Source organism: Culex pipiens, chromosome 2, assembly GCF_016801865.2.
Source record: "Culex pipiens pallens isolate TS chromosome 2, TS_CPP_V2, whole genome shotgun sequence".
In the NCBI taxonomy this organism is placed as follows: Eukaryota; Metazoa; Arthropoda; class Insecta; order Diptera; family Culicidae; genus Culex; species Culex pipiens.
Genome location: NC_068938.1, coordinates 143,533,799 through 143,550,294, shown reverse-complemented (window position 1 = coordinate 143,550,294; position 16,496 = coordinate 143,533,799). Strand labels below are relative to the sequence as shown.

Genomic DNA, 16,496 nt, shown 5'->3' with positions numbered 1-16,496 from the left:
AGGGTTCATGCCACTGGGAACCAGGAAGAAAACTGTTCAACTTTTATAGTGCATTGCACCATGAAAGTAAACAGTTTTCTTTCTGGTTACCGGTGCAATGAACTCTGTTCACTTTACGCTTACTCATTTTTTGAGTGAAGGCATACATTTTCGAGTCTGGAAGATTTTTCAACTGTATATTAAATTTATTACTTGATGAAAACTTATTCTCGTTCTTTACGAAATAATTTTCATATTTTAATCTTCACATTCAAGCCACTATAAACGTTCCAAAATCTAATCTTACACGGATAGAAATACTGTAAGCAAATACGGTAACTTAATGTTGTCGAATTTGTAAACATATTTATTAGGATGTAACCAAAATGACTTTTTGGCGGGCCAAAAAATCCAAAAAATGAGCTTGTTTGGACGAAACAGGAGTTGGCGCTTTGCATGTGATTTTCAAATGGAATTTAACCAGTGTCTTGCGAACCTTCGTGGTGAACGGACACTAGAGCTGCGGTATTTTTTACTACCTAAGCTCAGAGTTATTTCAAAACAAAATTCACAGTCTTTTTAAAGACTACCTGAGTTACTTTCCAAAATTCTAAACAGTCTTTTCAAGACTAACCCCGCCTGAAATTTTGTTGTATTTTACAAACGAAGCCATCTTTTTAAGAGAACTTTGCTTGCAAAATGCGTCAAAACAAAGGTAAACGCAAATCTTCTGAAGATTTGGTCGTTACGTCGGTGAAGCGTTTGAACGCTAAACCGGCTAACGGAAACAGAAAAAGAAAACAGCCTCTTCTGAGGTCTGATTCTGATTCTGAATGTGAGGTCAATCCTCCAATTCCATTGACAAACAGTTTCGGTGTTTTATCCGAAACTGATGACAAGGAACCTTCTTCTCGTACTGAGCCTTCTGCCGTCGAGAAACGAGTAAAGGCTCCGCCAATTGTTGTGACTTCCGTCTCCGATTTGGCCAGCTTTCGAACGCAACTGAAGAATTGCAAGGAAACTTGCAATTTGAAGGTTTCGTTCCAGCTTGGTCGAAGAGGAGAATGTCGCTTGTTGACGGAATCTTTACAAGATCACCAAACTTTTGTTGGTTATTTGAAAAACCACAAACACAATTTCTACACGTATGAGACCAAGAATGCTCGTCCATTCAAGGCGGTCTTGAAAGGTCTCTCCAACGACTTGTCGGTGGATGAGATCAAAAACGAACTTAAGGTGTTGCTTGGCTTTGCCCCATCCCAAGTAATACCAATGAAGAAAAAATCAAACGGGAATATTTCTCGCTTTGGTTTGACTTCACAATTTTATCTGATTCATTTCAACAGAAATGAAATCAACAATATGAAACTTTTGGACAAAGTTCAGTTTTTGTTCCATGTACGGGTAAAGTGGGAGCATTTTAAGAAACATGGCGGTAATGGCCAGAATCTGACCCAGTGCCGGCGTTGCCAGGCATTCGGTCACGGTACTGATCATTGCGCCATGGTTCCAAAATGCATGGTTTGCGGGGATTCTTCTCACGACAAGGACAATTGTCCCGTGAAAGAAGTCACCCAATTTAAATGTGCAAATTGTGGTGGAAATCACAAATCAAATTTCTGGGATTGCCCCATCAGAAAAAAGGTTTTGGATTCTCGTGCTAAGCATCAGCCGAAATCCAAACCGAAATTTTCTCAAAGTCAGGTTGTACCTGCATCTTTAAATCAAACGTTCGTGCTGTCTCACTCGAACAATTCTAGAAATAACCCTACCGTGGAAAAGTTAGGTAACAACAATGGCATTTCTTATGCTAACGTCGTTTCGGGTTCATCCACGAATTTTAAATCCTCTACCAATCTTTCTGAAATTGGGCAGGTACCTCAAATCTCATTTGAAAATTTTTCTGCTGGCAACGCTTTGGGATCTTCTGATCTCGGCGATGTTACGTTTGAAAAAATGACTTTTTTGCAAAACTCACTGTTTGGTTTGATTCAAACAATGAGTAATGCTACATCCATGATGGAAGCAATCCAGATTGGATTAAAATTTGCGAATGATGTTGTTCTTACCCTGAAGTTTAATCATGGATCTAAGTAATTCCATCAATATTATGAATTTTAATGCTCGCTCTTTAAAAGCGAAAGAAAATGAATTTTTCAACTTTTTACGAGTTCATAACGTGCATGTTGCTGTTATAACCGAAACATTTTTAAAAACTGGCACTTATTTGAAAAGTGATCCAGATTATAAAGTTATAACTAATAACCGAATGAATCGAAATGGCGGTGGAGTTGCAATAGTTATCCACCGTAGTATGACTTATAGCACGTTACGTGACTTTAAGTTAAAAGTTATTGAAAGTTTGGGCATTGAACTTGAAACTTCATTTGGGAAAATTATGATTGCAGCTGCATATTTGCCATTCCAATGCACTGGGGAAAATAAAAATTATTTCAAAGGGGATTTGAATAAACTTACTCGGCATAGATCTCGATTTTTGATCATCGGTGATTTTAATGCCAAACACCAATCTTGGAATAATTCAAAAGTAAATTCCAATGGTAAAATTCTGTTCAGAGATTGCACTTCTGGTCTTTATTCGGTTTTATACCCGAATGGGCCAACTTGCTTTTCTTCTGTTAGAAATCCATCAACAATTGATTTGGTGTTGACAAATCAAAGTCAGTATTGTGGTCCTTTAGTGACTCATGCTGATTTTGATTCTGATCATCTTCCAGTAACTTTTTCACTTTCTCATGAAGCAGTTACCAGACCCAATAGTTCTGTGTTTAATTACCACAAAGCTAATTGGGACAGGTATCAGCATCATATTGAGAATAATTTAAATCATGATTTTGTTTTAGAAACCAAAGCTGATATTGATTCAGCCTTGGAATCTTTAACTAATGCAATTTTGGATGCTAGGAATATTGCTATTCCAAAAGTCCAAGTCAAATTTGATTCTCCCATTATTGATGACGATCTTCAGCTTCTGATTCGTCTGAAAAATGTTCGCCGAAGACAGTATCAACGTTCTCGTGATCCTGCACTGAAGCGAATTCAAAAAGATTTGCAAAAGGTTATTGACCACAGATTCACTCTCCTGCGAAATGAAAAGTTCGCAAGAGATGTCGAACAAATTAAACCTTATTCCAAACCTTTTTGGAAACTTTCAAAGGTTCTTAAGAAACCTCAAAAACCCATCCCTTCTTTAAAAGATGGTGATAATATTCTATTAACTAATGGGGAAAAAGCTCAAAAACTTGCTCAGCAGTTTGAGAGTGCTCATAATTTCAACTTGAATGTTTTGAGTCCTATTGAAAATCAAATTTCAATAGAATTTCAGAATATTGTTGAACAAGAATTTTCATCAGATGAAGTTTTTAATACGGATCTGAATGAAATAAAATCTATTATCAAAAAATTTAAAAATATGAAAGCCCCTGGTGAGGATGGCATTTTTTACATTTTAATTAAAAAATTACCAGAAGCCACTTTAAGTTGCTTGGTCAAAATTTTCAACAAATGTTTTGATTTGGCATATTTTCCCAGTAGTTGGAAAAATGCCAAAGTAATTCCGATTTTGAAACCGGATAAAAATCCTGCTGAAGCCTCAAGCTATCGGCCCATTAGTTTGCTTTCATCTATTAGTAAATTATTCGAAAGAATAATTCTTAATAGAATGATGACGCACATTAATGAAAATTCAATTTTCGCTGATGAGCAGTTTGGATTTCGCCTTGGGCATTCAACTACTCATCAGTTGTTGAGAGTTTCAAATTTAATTCGAAGCAACAAATCTGAGGGCTATTCTACTGGCGCTGCTCTTCTAGACATAGAAAAAGCATTTGACAGTGTTTGGCATAAAGGTTTGATTGCGAAATTGAAAAGGTTTAATTTTCCGATTTATATCGTGAAAATTATTCAAAATTATTAGACGGATCGTACTCTGCAGGTATGTTATCAGAATAGCAAATCTGATCAACTACCTGTACGCGCTGGCGTCCCTCAAGGAAGCATTTTGGGTCCAATTTTATACAATATTTTTACTTCTGACTTGCCTGATTTGCCCCCAGGATGTCAGAAATCACTTTTTGCTGATGACACAAGCATCTCCGCCAAAGGCAGAAGCCTTCGTGTCATCACAAGAAGATTACAAAAAAGCTTGGATATTTTCAATTCTTATTTGAAAGAATGGAAAATTACTCCAAATGCTGCAAAAACTCAACTTATTATTTTCCCTCACAAACCAAGGGCTGATTTTCTTAAACCAAAAAGTCATCACATTATAAAGATGAATGAGGTAAATTTAAAGTGGGAGGATCAAGTGAAATATCTTGGACTTGGTTTTGACAAAAACCTTACTTACAAGGATCACATTGAAAGTATCCAGGTTAAATGTAACAAATATATTAAATGTTTGTATCCACTTATAAACAGGAATTCTAGACTTTGTCTCAAGAATAAACTGTTAATTTATAAACAAATTTTCAGACCTGCCATGCTTTATGCTGTGCCGATCTGGACAAGCTGTTGCTTAACCAGGAAGAAAAAACTTCAGAGGATTCAGAACAAAATTTTGAAAATGATTCTGAAACTTCCTCCCTGGTTCAGCACCAGTGAACTTCATCAATTAGCCGAAGTTGACACTTTGGATGTTATGTCCAATAAGATAATTGATGCATTTCGACAAAAATCATTGCAGTCTTCAGCTGCATTGATCCGCTCTTTATATAGTTTATAAGTTAGTTTTAAGGTATCCCTTTTCCCTTTTGTACATGTAGGACCTCCTACATTTGAAATCACTGAATAGCGAAAGCTACAATATTTCATGAATAAATGAAAGTTGCTAGTATTTAAAATTGAGGTGAAAAGTCATCGTTTGTGATTGGACACTCAATAATATTTTAACTGAATGAATGTACATGGAAAAGAAATTTGAATAAATATAAATTAAAAAAAAAAAAAAAAATGGAATTTAACCCGTGAAAAAAGTCAAAAATGTCACTTTTTAAGGCATTTTGGCCACTAAAGCGTTTATTTTCAACATGATTGGCGTGTAGGCCAGATCTTTGCGCATCTTTTAGTATATATAACATTGAAATTTTAAACACCCTGGAGCTCGGTACAGACCTTCAAAGTTTGTCATTTTTTTTTTCGAAAAATTGGCCCCGGCAAAAAAGGCACACATTTTTATTTGTTTTTTTTTTTTTGCTCTGCAGCTCACTGAGAATTTAAGCTCGAGCCTTGATTCGATCTGACTCGAGATCGAGCCTGAATCAAGTCGAGAAAAAAAAATCAAGGATCAAGGACGGAATCTACTTCTTTCAGCAAAGATCATCAAAATCTAGAGGGGTCAGAGTAACTGCTGAGTTGGCAGAGAATGACCCTTTTCATCATCTCCCAATTTCTATGAAAATAGTTTTTTCATGAGTTTCCTAGTTGAAGAACCACTGCCATCGATTCTATGCGCAGGGCTGCTGCTTTTTATAGATTCTTTACTTTAATGATCATGTCCCCAATTTACCCTGCCTAATAATGCCTCCAAACCCAACCAACCTCCGGAAGGATGGGTGCCGTTTCCCCCGGAGCGTTACGGCCCCGGCCCCAACCCGGTTGCGAGTATTCAAGGTCTTTCTTTGTCTCCAGCCTGCCAGCTGATGCAGATGAATTAAGATATTAGCAACATCCGATTGTCATCGTCGTTTGGTGGTGACTTTGCGACGCGTGATTGATGATGTTCAACGAGAGACAAGTTCGCGGCGGTGCCCACCACCCTGAGCCCAGGTCACCGAGCCGGCCACTTGAACTGTATACTACCCATAGTAAGCGGTTGGACAGTCCAATTCGTGAGCTCTAAATCAACAGAAGGTGCCTCCGATAATGGCAAGTTGGAGAGCTGCCGTTGCTGAATTACTCCGCGAGCGATACCATGCTGGGGCTGGCGAAGGTTGATTTATTTGTTTTTGCTCGCGGGCAGCACCCGGTTTGCGAGTCGACACTCAGGCCCAGACAGTCCTTTGACAGAAATGTCATCAAACACACACCCTGGTAGAAGATCATGGGTATGGATGGGGAGCTTCCATCACGGATGTACGAGAATGTGTGGTATTCACGACTATGATTTTCAGCCGATTCTACATCGCTTAAGTTATTCAATGACAACTAAAACTATTTTTTTCTTCTCTTTATCTGCCAATTTCAGAATGGACTCGGCAATGACCCTCTGTCTGCGAAGGAGGTAAGGGCACAAGCTACTCAGCAGCTGATTTCTACCTAGTCTCTAGTTTCGATCCGGTCCGGTCTGGTGCGTTGTAACGTATGGCACCTTCGTTCGGTCGAGCCTACACGGCCATGGCCACCACTTGTTAACACGCCGAAAACATTCCCTGCCCCGAAGGCTTAGCTCCAAGCCCTAGATCAGCCCGCGGGCAGTGTGAATAGACACCGTGCACTAAAGACCCGGCTGTGGTGGCTACTACTGTCAGTACAGTTCAGCGCCATGAAGTGGCGTAAAGGCAAGACCTTAAATGAGCGTGGGCTTATAGTAGCAGCAGGCGAGAGAGAGAGAGAAAAAAAAGCTACTTATCATCATAATTCCGCCTTCCGATCAAACATCTTTATTGAGCCTGCCATTAGAAGTGATTTTATTGAAAGATTCAAGCGCGAACAAAAAGTGTGCCCGCCAAGCCAAACCGTGCGCATAAAAGTGTCCAGCGGGTTCAAAATGACTTGTCACAATTGAGAGATTCTCATGGAAATTGTGAGCTCTTGCTTGGCCAATAAAATTTGTAAAACCATAAATAATTCTAAACATTACAATAGGGTAATTCTCCGCCAACTCACACAGCAGTTGCCCCGACCCCTCTTCGATTTGCGTGAAACTTTGTCCTAAGGGGTAACTTTTGTCCCTGATCACGAATCCGAGGTCCGTTTTTTGATATCTCGCGACGGAGGGGCGGTACGACCCCTTCCATTTTTGAACATGCGAAAAAAGAGGTGTTTTTCAATAATTTGCAGCCTGAAACGGTGATGAGATAGAAATTTGGTGTCAAAGGGACTTTTATGTAAAATTAGACGCCCGATTTGATGGCGTACTCAGAATTCCGAAAAAACGTATTTTTCATCGAAAAAAACACTAAAAAAGTTTTAAAAATTCTCCCATTTTCCGTTACTCGACTGTAAAAAATTTTGGAACATGTCATTTTATGGGAAATTTAATGTACTTTTCGAATCTACATTGTCCCAGAAGGGTCATTTTTTCATTTAGAACAAAATTTTTCATTTTAAAATTTCGTGTTTTTTCTAACTTTGCAGGGTTATTTTTTAGAGTGTAACAATGTTCTACAAAGTTGTAGAGCAGACAATTACAAAAATTTTAATATATATACATAAGGGTTTTGCTTATAAACATCACAAGTTATGACGATTTTACGAAAAAAAGTTTTAAAAAAGTTGGTCGTCATCGATCATGGCCGTTCATGGTCACCCGCGACAGACACGGACGACGAAACAAAGAGAAACGCAAAAAGTAACTTTTTCAAAACTTTTTTTCGTAAAATCGCGATAACTTGTGATGTTTATAAGCAAACCCCTTATGTATATATATTAAAATTTTTGTAATTGTCTGCTCTACAACTTTGTAGAACATTGTTACACTCTAAAAAATAACCCTGTAAAGTTAGAAAAAACACGAAATTTTAAAATGAAAAATTTTGTTCTAAATGAAAAAATGACCCTTCTGGGACAATGTAGATTCGAAAAGTACATTAAATTTCCCATAAAATGACATGTTCCAAATTTTTTTACAGTCGAGTAACGGAAAATGGGAGAATTTTTAAAACTTTTTTAGTGTTTTTTTCGATGAAAAATACGTTTTTTTCGGAATTCTGAGTACGCCATCAAATCGGGCGTCTAATTTTACATAAAAGTCCCTTTGACACCAAATTTCTATCTCATCACCGTTTCAGGCTGCAAATTATTGAAAAACACCTCTTATTTCGCATGTTCAAAAATGGAAGGGGTCGTACCGCCCCTCCGTCACGAGATATCAAAAAACGGACCTCGGATTCGTGATCAGGGACAAAAGTTACCCCTTAGGACAAAGTTTCACGCAAATCGAAGAGGGGTCGGGGCAACTTTTCCCGATTTCGTGTGAGTTGGTAGAGAATTACCCAATATTCATCCAAGCTTTACATTCGGGAAATTTTCTAACCAATTTTACATAAAGTCTCCGTATTGACCACAGTACTATGTGAATTCTTGTTAAGATACAGTGATAATTTAAAAAAAAAATTAGGTCAAATTTTTTTACCAGAAAGCCCGTCCAATTTCAAAAAAATTTCTTCTTTGCTCAGTATTGGGACTGATTGTTAATTTACCCCAATTGTTTCAATCACCTTGCATTGTTTTATTTACGGGCTTTATCGGTTGTTTTCGGTGAAATTAAACTCACAAATTAGAAGAAAGAAATGAAACTGATAGGTGGATAGATGAAAAAGGACGGAAACTAAGTCAGCGAATGGGCCATATGAGAAAGCGTACGTGTGTGATCAGGTCTTTTAACCTTCTAATTTGGCTGTGTACAAGTTTAATTTCACCGAAAACTACCGATAAAGCCCGTAAATTAAAAAATTGCTTCTGTCAGCATTGCTCAATTGTCTCTCTCGAGTGCAACTTGCTCAATTTAGCATTAGCATTAGCAATAGAGATCGCACAACTCCGGGTGGCTTCACAACGCTTATCTTGCTGTTAAACTGTAAATAAACGTTTGAGAGCATTAATCTCTCATCCGGTTACAATATTCCAAAACGGGACATACCATGATTTCATCTTTAGATGAGCATGTAATACTATTCAGTAAGATAAGGGGCTCCTAGCCGGTACCTTGCTAACCTCGGATATCGGAAGGTATGTTAAGTAAACATCTGCAGTGAGTCAAATATTTGTCCGTACTCCCCCGTACGGAAACTTTTTGTAATGAAAAAGTACATAAAATTCGACTAAAGTACCAAGTTTTATACATCAATCGACACGGCAGAATGTCCTCTTTAAGATCCTGTGATGGGATTTGTAAAAAACTTTTTCTAAAACAAAATACAAAAATAGTTTACCGAAATAAAAAATAGAAATGAGGTCAAACAATTGTCTGTATCCCTCTAAATGTACAAAATCTGATCGATTAAAGTGAATTCTTTTATGAAATGTTGCTTCTGTGTCAAATACAAGTATCTTTAGTCAGTTTGTGACTTTGGACTTTTGATAACTTTGTTTTTGTAAGTTTATATTAAAAATTGGTTAAAATTTAGTTTTTAAGTTATCAAGTTATCAAAACATTAGTTTATAAACAACTATTTTTATAAAATTGTTTTTTTCTTTTGTACGAGTTTCTATTGAACAAGTTTCAACAATATTTGTTCAAAAAATACATTGATTTCATCTTTTTATTGACATTTTTCGACCAAAACGACCAAACATATACGTTTAACAATCCGGATTGTCCCGAAACCGGTTTAACGTCCAGAAGGATATTTTATGGTGGCCAGATAGAGGACAAAAAACCCACCTCATTCAATTTGAAGCATCCAAATTCATCCACTACAGCCCGTTTACGAGTCCCTAGTCTGAAATTTGAAATTTTAACTTTTCGTGCTGAGAATCTCTGTACCGTCCTGGGTCAGAATGTTTTGGGGATAATGCAACAGCGACGAACCGCCCTTATTCTCCATACATAAGTAAATCTTTCCCAGTTCCTGAGGGGAACACCCTTGAAAAGTATTGGGGCCGGCATTTACAAAGCGGATTCAGTGGCAGTTTCATTCTCAACTTAATGTTAACATGTTAGGGTTGATGATAACATTCCATAGGTCGCCTCCCTAAGGTGTCGTGATAAGGTCCAGTTTGTGACGATACACTACCTTCCCTTTACTAAGCAATCGATTCCAGAAGGGAAAAGATCACCAGTTGTGTTGGTCCGAGCCGGGATTTGAACCCCGATCTACCGCTTACGAGGCGGAAGCGTTACCACTGGGCTACGTGGCTCGGTCATTCTCCATACATGCTTTGGAGAAAAGCCATTCGGCCCTGTCTAAATATTTTGAAACAATTCAAAATGCACGTGTTTCTTGGGACTCCAAACTTCATGTTTCCCCACGAGTTGAGCCTGCGCAGTCATTTTTGTCGATAAGGTTAACACTGACCTAACATTTTTCAATAAAATTTAAATGTTTGGCAATCATATTTTTGCCATTTTAGTTTTTGGGATGATTTGGCAAAACTTGAAAACAAATCAACATATGCCTAAGTATTGAATTAAGAAGTTTTTCTAACAATGGTTTTCGAAAATTATTACCTGCATCAATTTTAACTTATTTCAAATAAATAAAGTATTAAATTGCCGTAAATTAACTTTATTTTTTCACACTAGATTAGATAACGTAGTAAAAAGTATGCAAAGGTAAACATTTTATGTCTTGTTTCTCGTCCTGGAAACAAAAATAAACAGAAATATATTGTAACACTATTTGCATGTAATTGAAGAACTTTTATTTATTCTTAATATTCATAAATTTAAAGGTTCCGATGAAATGCATTTTGCAGTTTATTTTTTCAAATGTTGACTACGTTTTATCTTACTCAAAGCTGATGACTTTAAAAACTATACAAACTTTTGAAAGAGTCGGTTTGAACATTATGTTGATAAGAGGTTAAAGGAAAGGCACCAAGCAAATACACAATATATTTCTATAAATATCTCGGTGTATTTTTCTGAGAACTTTAAGAAGCCTTTTAAGGAACTTGTCTTCACTTCGTTCTCTACAATGTGAATCAATCAAACAAAATAAAAACATTCTAAATTATAATAGTGTAATATGGCAGAGGATTGAAATAGTAGTTTATGCAACAAGTTGCAAAAAGAGGTTTTTTTCAGCACGAGTCGTAAATTTATCCAACGAGGTTCACCGAGTTGGATAAATACGAAGAGTTCTGAAAAAATCAAGTTTTGCAGCGAGTTCCATTCAACATTTTTTGAGTGAAATTTTAAGTCAAATTTTCATGTATTTTGTCAATAAATCGTTTAAATAATAAAAATGTCGAAAAGTGTTACTTTTCGAAACAAGTGTGCACCCATTTCAGTGCTGAAAAGTAGAACTTTTCAGCATTTATTTTGAAAAGTGTTGCTATTCGATTCTGTTATTTTTGGTACAGAAAAGTAGGCTATTTCATCGTTCAAGAATGACAGGAAAAGTAAGTAGTTTCACGACGGAATTGCAAAAAATCATTTAAGGAGCAAAAGTTATTAAATAAAATACTCTCAGGTTAGCATTGTTTGATGATCAAATTTGTATCCAGGCTATATGTGCTATATTTTCATGACAATTCCGTCGTGAAGCCTACCTTTGTCTACCAAAAATAACTGAATCGAATAGTAACCCTTTTCAAGACAAACGCTGAAAAGTTCTACTTTTCAGCTTTGAAAAAAAGATGCTGAAAAGTTGAATTTTTCAGCACTTGTTTGGAAAAGTAATTCTTTTCAACATGTTTTTGATTAAAACGATTCATTGACATTGACATTCATTGATCGTTCAGTTTGAAGGGTGTTTTCAGAATTGTAAAAAATGTTGTATGGAACTCGTTGCAAAACTTGATTTTTTCATCACTCGTCGTAATCCAACTCGGTGAACCTCGTGGGATACGACTCGTGCTGAAAAATCTTCTTCTTGCAACTTGTTGCATAAACTACTATTTAGGTCGTCTTGGTTCTTCCAGCTTGGGTTTTGAGGCTATTTCAGAAAAAGCTAGAAACTAGGTAAATTTGAATCGAAAACTTTTTATAGGAGTTCATATATTGATCAAATATAAAAGTTAGGGTCGCATAATATTCATAAAAAAATTGATGGCTATGAAAATTAATTCATCGATCTTCAGTTACTTTTCTGAAGAAATCTCGCTTACTTTTTCGAAAGGTCTTATGCATAGGAAACCCATGGCGCATTGGTTGTTTTGAAAACGTACTCTAGAAATATCCTATAATAACGAAAAAAAATCTTTAAAAAATTGTTTCTAGAAAAAGTGGGGTTCAAACTTCTTCTTCGAAATACGCCGTGCATGCCACAACAACATAAACTCAAAATTACTTTAAATTACACCTTCCTCATTTTTGGCTCATCCCAAACTTCTTTTAAATTAAATATCTTGCCCAAAACGTGACTATTTCTCTAGACAATGTTGTCAGATGGAAAGAATTAGTGTACCGTCATCAGGGACATTGGGTATGGGTAAGGCTACCAACTGTACGGATTTTTTCCTTACCATACGGATTTTCGGACCTCTTCGCGGATTTTTAACAGGCCGGAATTTTTGTAGGGAATTTTACGCATAATACGGATTTGTACGGAATTTCAGCAACTTTTTAATCATTGAATTGCTTTTTTGATTTGGTCGAAGCTTTTATTAACTACACAGAAAAAATATGTGAATTTACTTGACACGGAAAAAATGAATTACATGTAAACTCAGTTGATGTTAACGTAAGATTCGACGTAAACGGTTGAATCACACGTAAAATCATGTTTTTACGTATAATTTGTTGCAAATTTACATCAAATTGCATTTAAATTTAAATGTTTAATGACGTGCAAAAGTGTTACATCATAAATGATGTAACATTCGGAAATATTCTTTTGTGTGTAGAAATTTTTATTTTTCTGTGAGTTTGATTTAAAAAGGGAGAGTTTTCCTGGGTTTCCTCAATTCAAACTTGATTATCAATAATTCTAGAGTTTTTGACAGGGCTTGCGAAATTTCGACGTTTTTGGTGATAGCTGACAGAACACTCCAATCGTCTTCACTACGACAACCTGATTTTTACATTCTACTTTCGTTCGTTTCACACACAAAGGAAAGAGTGCTACGCAAAGTCAGTCACACAATCATTGACTTCCCTCCAGGAGAAAAATCGCTTGGAGAGCGTTCGTTTGACATTCTACCGAGATTCCGATCATCTCTCCAATGATAGCAATCATATGACTCCTGTCACCACGTAGCATACATTAGGAAGAGAGAGACAAAAACGAGAGAAAGAGAAAGAGCACGTTGTCTCGTTCAGGCAGCTGCTTGAGCTTGAGGCATTTTTCGTTCATTTCGTCTTCGTGTTTACGTTCACTGACCGTCGCCAAGCAACGACGGTCATGATAGGCGTTGTGTGTCAGCGATCAAATATCGTTTTGGGAAATGATCGCTGACAGAAAGTTCTATCGAATATCGAGCAGTCCCATTTTGGATAGATCCCTTTTCAAGCATTGGTTTTTGAACTATTGTCTTTCATATGTTGATAGGACCTTTAAAAAAACTCTAGAATTGTTCTTTTAGAAATTCCTTACTATATATATTTATCCATTTCCAAAGGCTTTCTAAAACTTGTGAAAACATTTGAACATTTGAATTAACAAATCTAGAGTTTTTTAAAGGTCCTATAAATTGTTGTGTTTCACATGTTATAGGGCCTTTTCAATAAAAAAAAACTCTGGAAAAGTGTTCGTGAAAACACTAAGAACGATATAATTCGTAAAAGCAAACTTGACATTTTGTAAACTTTAAAACGTTTAAGAAAAAACATTGAAGAACATAATGATTTCATTCAAATCACGGTTTATTTTATGAATACTTTTATACGTGCAACGTGTGAAATTTGTTAGCTGTAAAAACGACACAGTTTTATGTTTTTTTCTCAAATTTATTAAATTTAATTTATATAAATAATTCATTGACAGTTTTTGTTATACCATGGTGTCATATCGGCAAAGTGTACGGATTTTTGCTCAGCAAGAGTTGGTAGCCTTAGGTATGGGGGGTAAGATTGTGTCATAAAAAATGCAGAAATTTGTATGACCCAACCTCACCCCCCAGACCCAATGGCAGCCATGATGATGGTACCAAAACCACTTTCAGCAAAAACATTGAAATTTTTATTCATAAACCACGTAGACACCTTAGGGGTAGAGGGTTCAGCTATTGTCCACGCTCCATACAAAAAATATTTGTTTTGTATGGAAATTGTCCACAACGAGGGAAGGGGAGGTCTGATTTTTCAAAAAAGTGTTCACGTGGTTTATGGATGGTCCCAATACAAATATAATCTATACAGTTTATGATTTTTTTTTCTAATTTTCAAAGAAAGTATTTTCACAGAGAATATCTGAAGTGACGTTAGTTTTACTGGCGCAGTTCCTATTCCATCTCAGTTGATATTTACATTGGCAGGGTCCAAACACTGAGCAGAGGTCAACCAGCCAGCCGATTAACGCGTTGCGATTGTGCGTCGTCGTCGCCGCGCCGCCACCGTGCGTTTCCTTATAGAGCTCGATATCGAGGGACTGGCACACTGCTAATTACTGGCCACCGAGATCGGAGACCAAGGGGTGTGTGCGTATCGATTCAAGAACGAAGCCCTCCCCAAACTCGGTGCCAATTAGCCACTATTAATCAGGGCCGCTGGCGCTCTCTGGCTTGCGGCTGAGTCTGGGAAGGATTCTCGAAACCGTGTGGAATTCGAGTCGGGGACTTGCCCAGCCCTAGTCGCGACTAGTCGTGTTTGGGCATTCTAATGGGGTTTGAGGCGTGTGTGTGCTTTACCGGTGATAAAATGCCACTTTGCCAACAATCGATTGAAATTGGCCGCTAATTGAAAACCGGAAAATCGATGTGAATGATTTTGAGTAGGTTTGAGGATAAATCGTGATAGCACTTATAGAAACTGGCATAACATGTTAGTTCTCACATTGTTTCCATAACTCAAATTTCATGGCAGATTTAATAACCTCCCATCCATTTAACAAATGAAGAGATATCACCACTCTCTCATAACCACGTTCATGACTAAAACACTGCCATAAACAATTCCTATAATTGCCCTTATCGCTTACTGCTATCAAATTAAGCTATAAACTATAAAATGCACCGTTTCTGAACCGGGCGTACACCACCTGAGACTCTCGGTAACCCCTGCAGGATTTTCACATGTGTTGCAAGTGTAATTGCCGTAACTTATCATTCGATGTATTGCCGTGGTGGCGCAGTCTGTGTAATATCTGATACCGGGGCCGTGCCGCCGCCGATGATCATACCTCACACCTGTTCTCATCTTAACGACCCAATACTGCTCCCGGGAGAGGATCAACTTTGTAATGGAGCGGTCGGACACCGTTTGAAGTTTTACGACAGAAATGTGGTTTTTATTAGTACAAGATCAACCAGATCCACAAGTCCTAGTTCAGGTCCAGTTAATGATACTGGGTTTCCCCAAACTTTTTTACAGTGCAACCGCCCGATACCGATCTCCCAGCGTGCAAAATGTGTGGTGATGAGGAGAAAAATAGTGCACCCAAAGGGGCAGAGCAACCGGTAATTTATCAACGCTGTGATCGCAAGCTCCGGGTTCGAATCCTGCAAAAGAGCGAGAAAAAACTGCTCCAAGCTTTCGATATGGTTGATGGTTATCGCACAGCATCTTCCTCCTCCTATGAATCAAAGAGGAAGAGAAGGAGGTGACTTCTCGATAGAGAGCGAAACAAGTGACGAACCCCACTCTTCTGTGGTTGCAACTTTTTAATATGCATATGTGTCGCCCCCCTGTTGGTCCGCAACCGCGTGTGAACCACTCCTGGCAACACTGCAACACTACTCAACTCTCGGGCGCAGTGATGAACAGCTTCTCGCCGGCTACATACGTGCATAATTAAGATTATATTTATGAGCACGCTAACTTGTGTTTGTCCGCACTGGATGAAGAGAAGAAGAAAAAAAAAGCACCCAGGAGGACATAAATTGCCGATCCAACGAAGCCAGGAGGGGCCTCTAATCGGAGCTTTGATGATTTAGAGGCCGAACGAAGATGGGCCTGTGTACAGTGGGGGCTAATGCCGGGTCGAACTGGTAGTACAACTTTCGGTTTCAAGTTCTGACGATTAAGATGTATGAAAGGTGTATTTTACGGCGATTAGCGCAGAGAAGTGGTTGAGGTATGTTTGCAGGGGATTGTGGAATCTGCCTGTCTTGGTCTAAACAACAATGTTTAATTAACTTAAACAACAAGATTTAAAAAATAATCATGAGCACTTAAAAAACTTAATTTCAATTTATTTGCAACTTTGTTCTAAGGATTAATTTTAGTTCCTTATTCAGGTTCTATATTCGATATCTCGTGGTGGAGGGGCGGTACGATCCCTTTAATTTTTGAACAGTCAAAAAAACGTGTTCTTCAATAATTTGCAGCCTGAAACGGTGAAGATTACGAAAATTTTGTGTCAAAAGAACTTATGTGTAAAATTGGACCCCGAGTTGATGGCGTAATCAAAATAAAAAAAAACTATTTTTAAAAAAGGTTCCGAAAATAATTTTAAATTCGCTGCCAGTTTCCGATAGTCAAACGTCAAAAAAAAATCGTGATTGTTTTATAACATTTCAGAGCTATATTTAATATTGTAAAAAGGTTCTACAAAGCAGTTAAAAACATTCTT

The 16,496-nt window shown here is 37.4% G+C and overlaps 1 protein-coding gene across 1 annotated transcript in view; it reads left to right on the top strand.

Moving 5' to 3' along the window:
* The window catches only part of LOC120416221 (Krueppel-like factor 8), a 292,926-nt gene that overhangs the window by 98,383 nt on the left and 178,047 nt on the right, over positions 1-16,496 (top strand). The window contains exon 3 of the mRNA XM_039577920.2: positions 6,185-6,220. Within this exon, the coding sequence (XP_039433854.2) occupies positions 6,185-6,220 (36 nt within the window). The remainder of the gene's footprint in view (positions 1-6,184; positions 6,221-16,496) is intronic.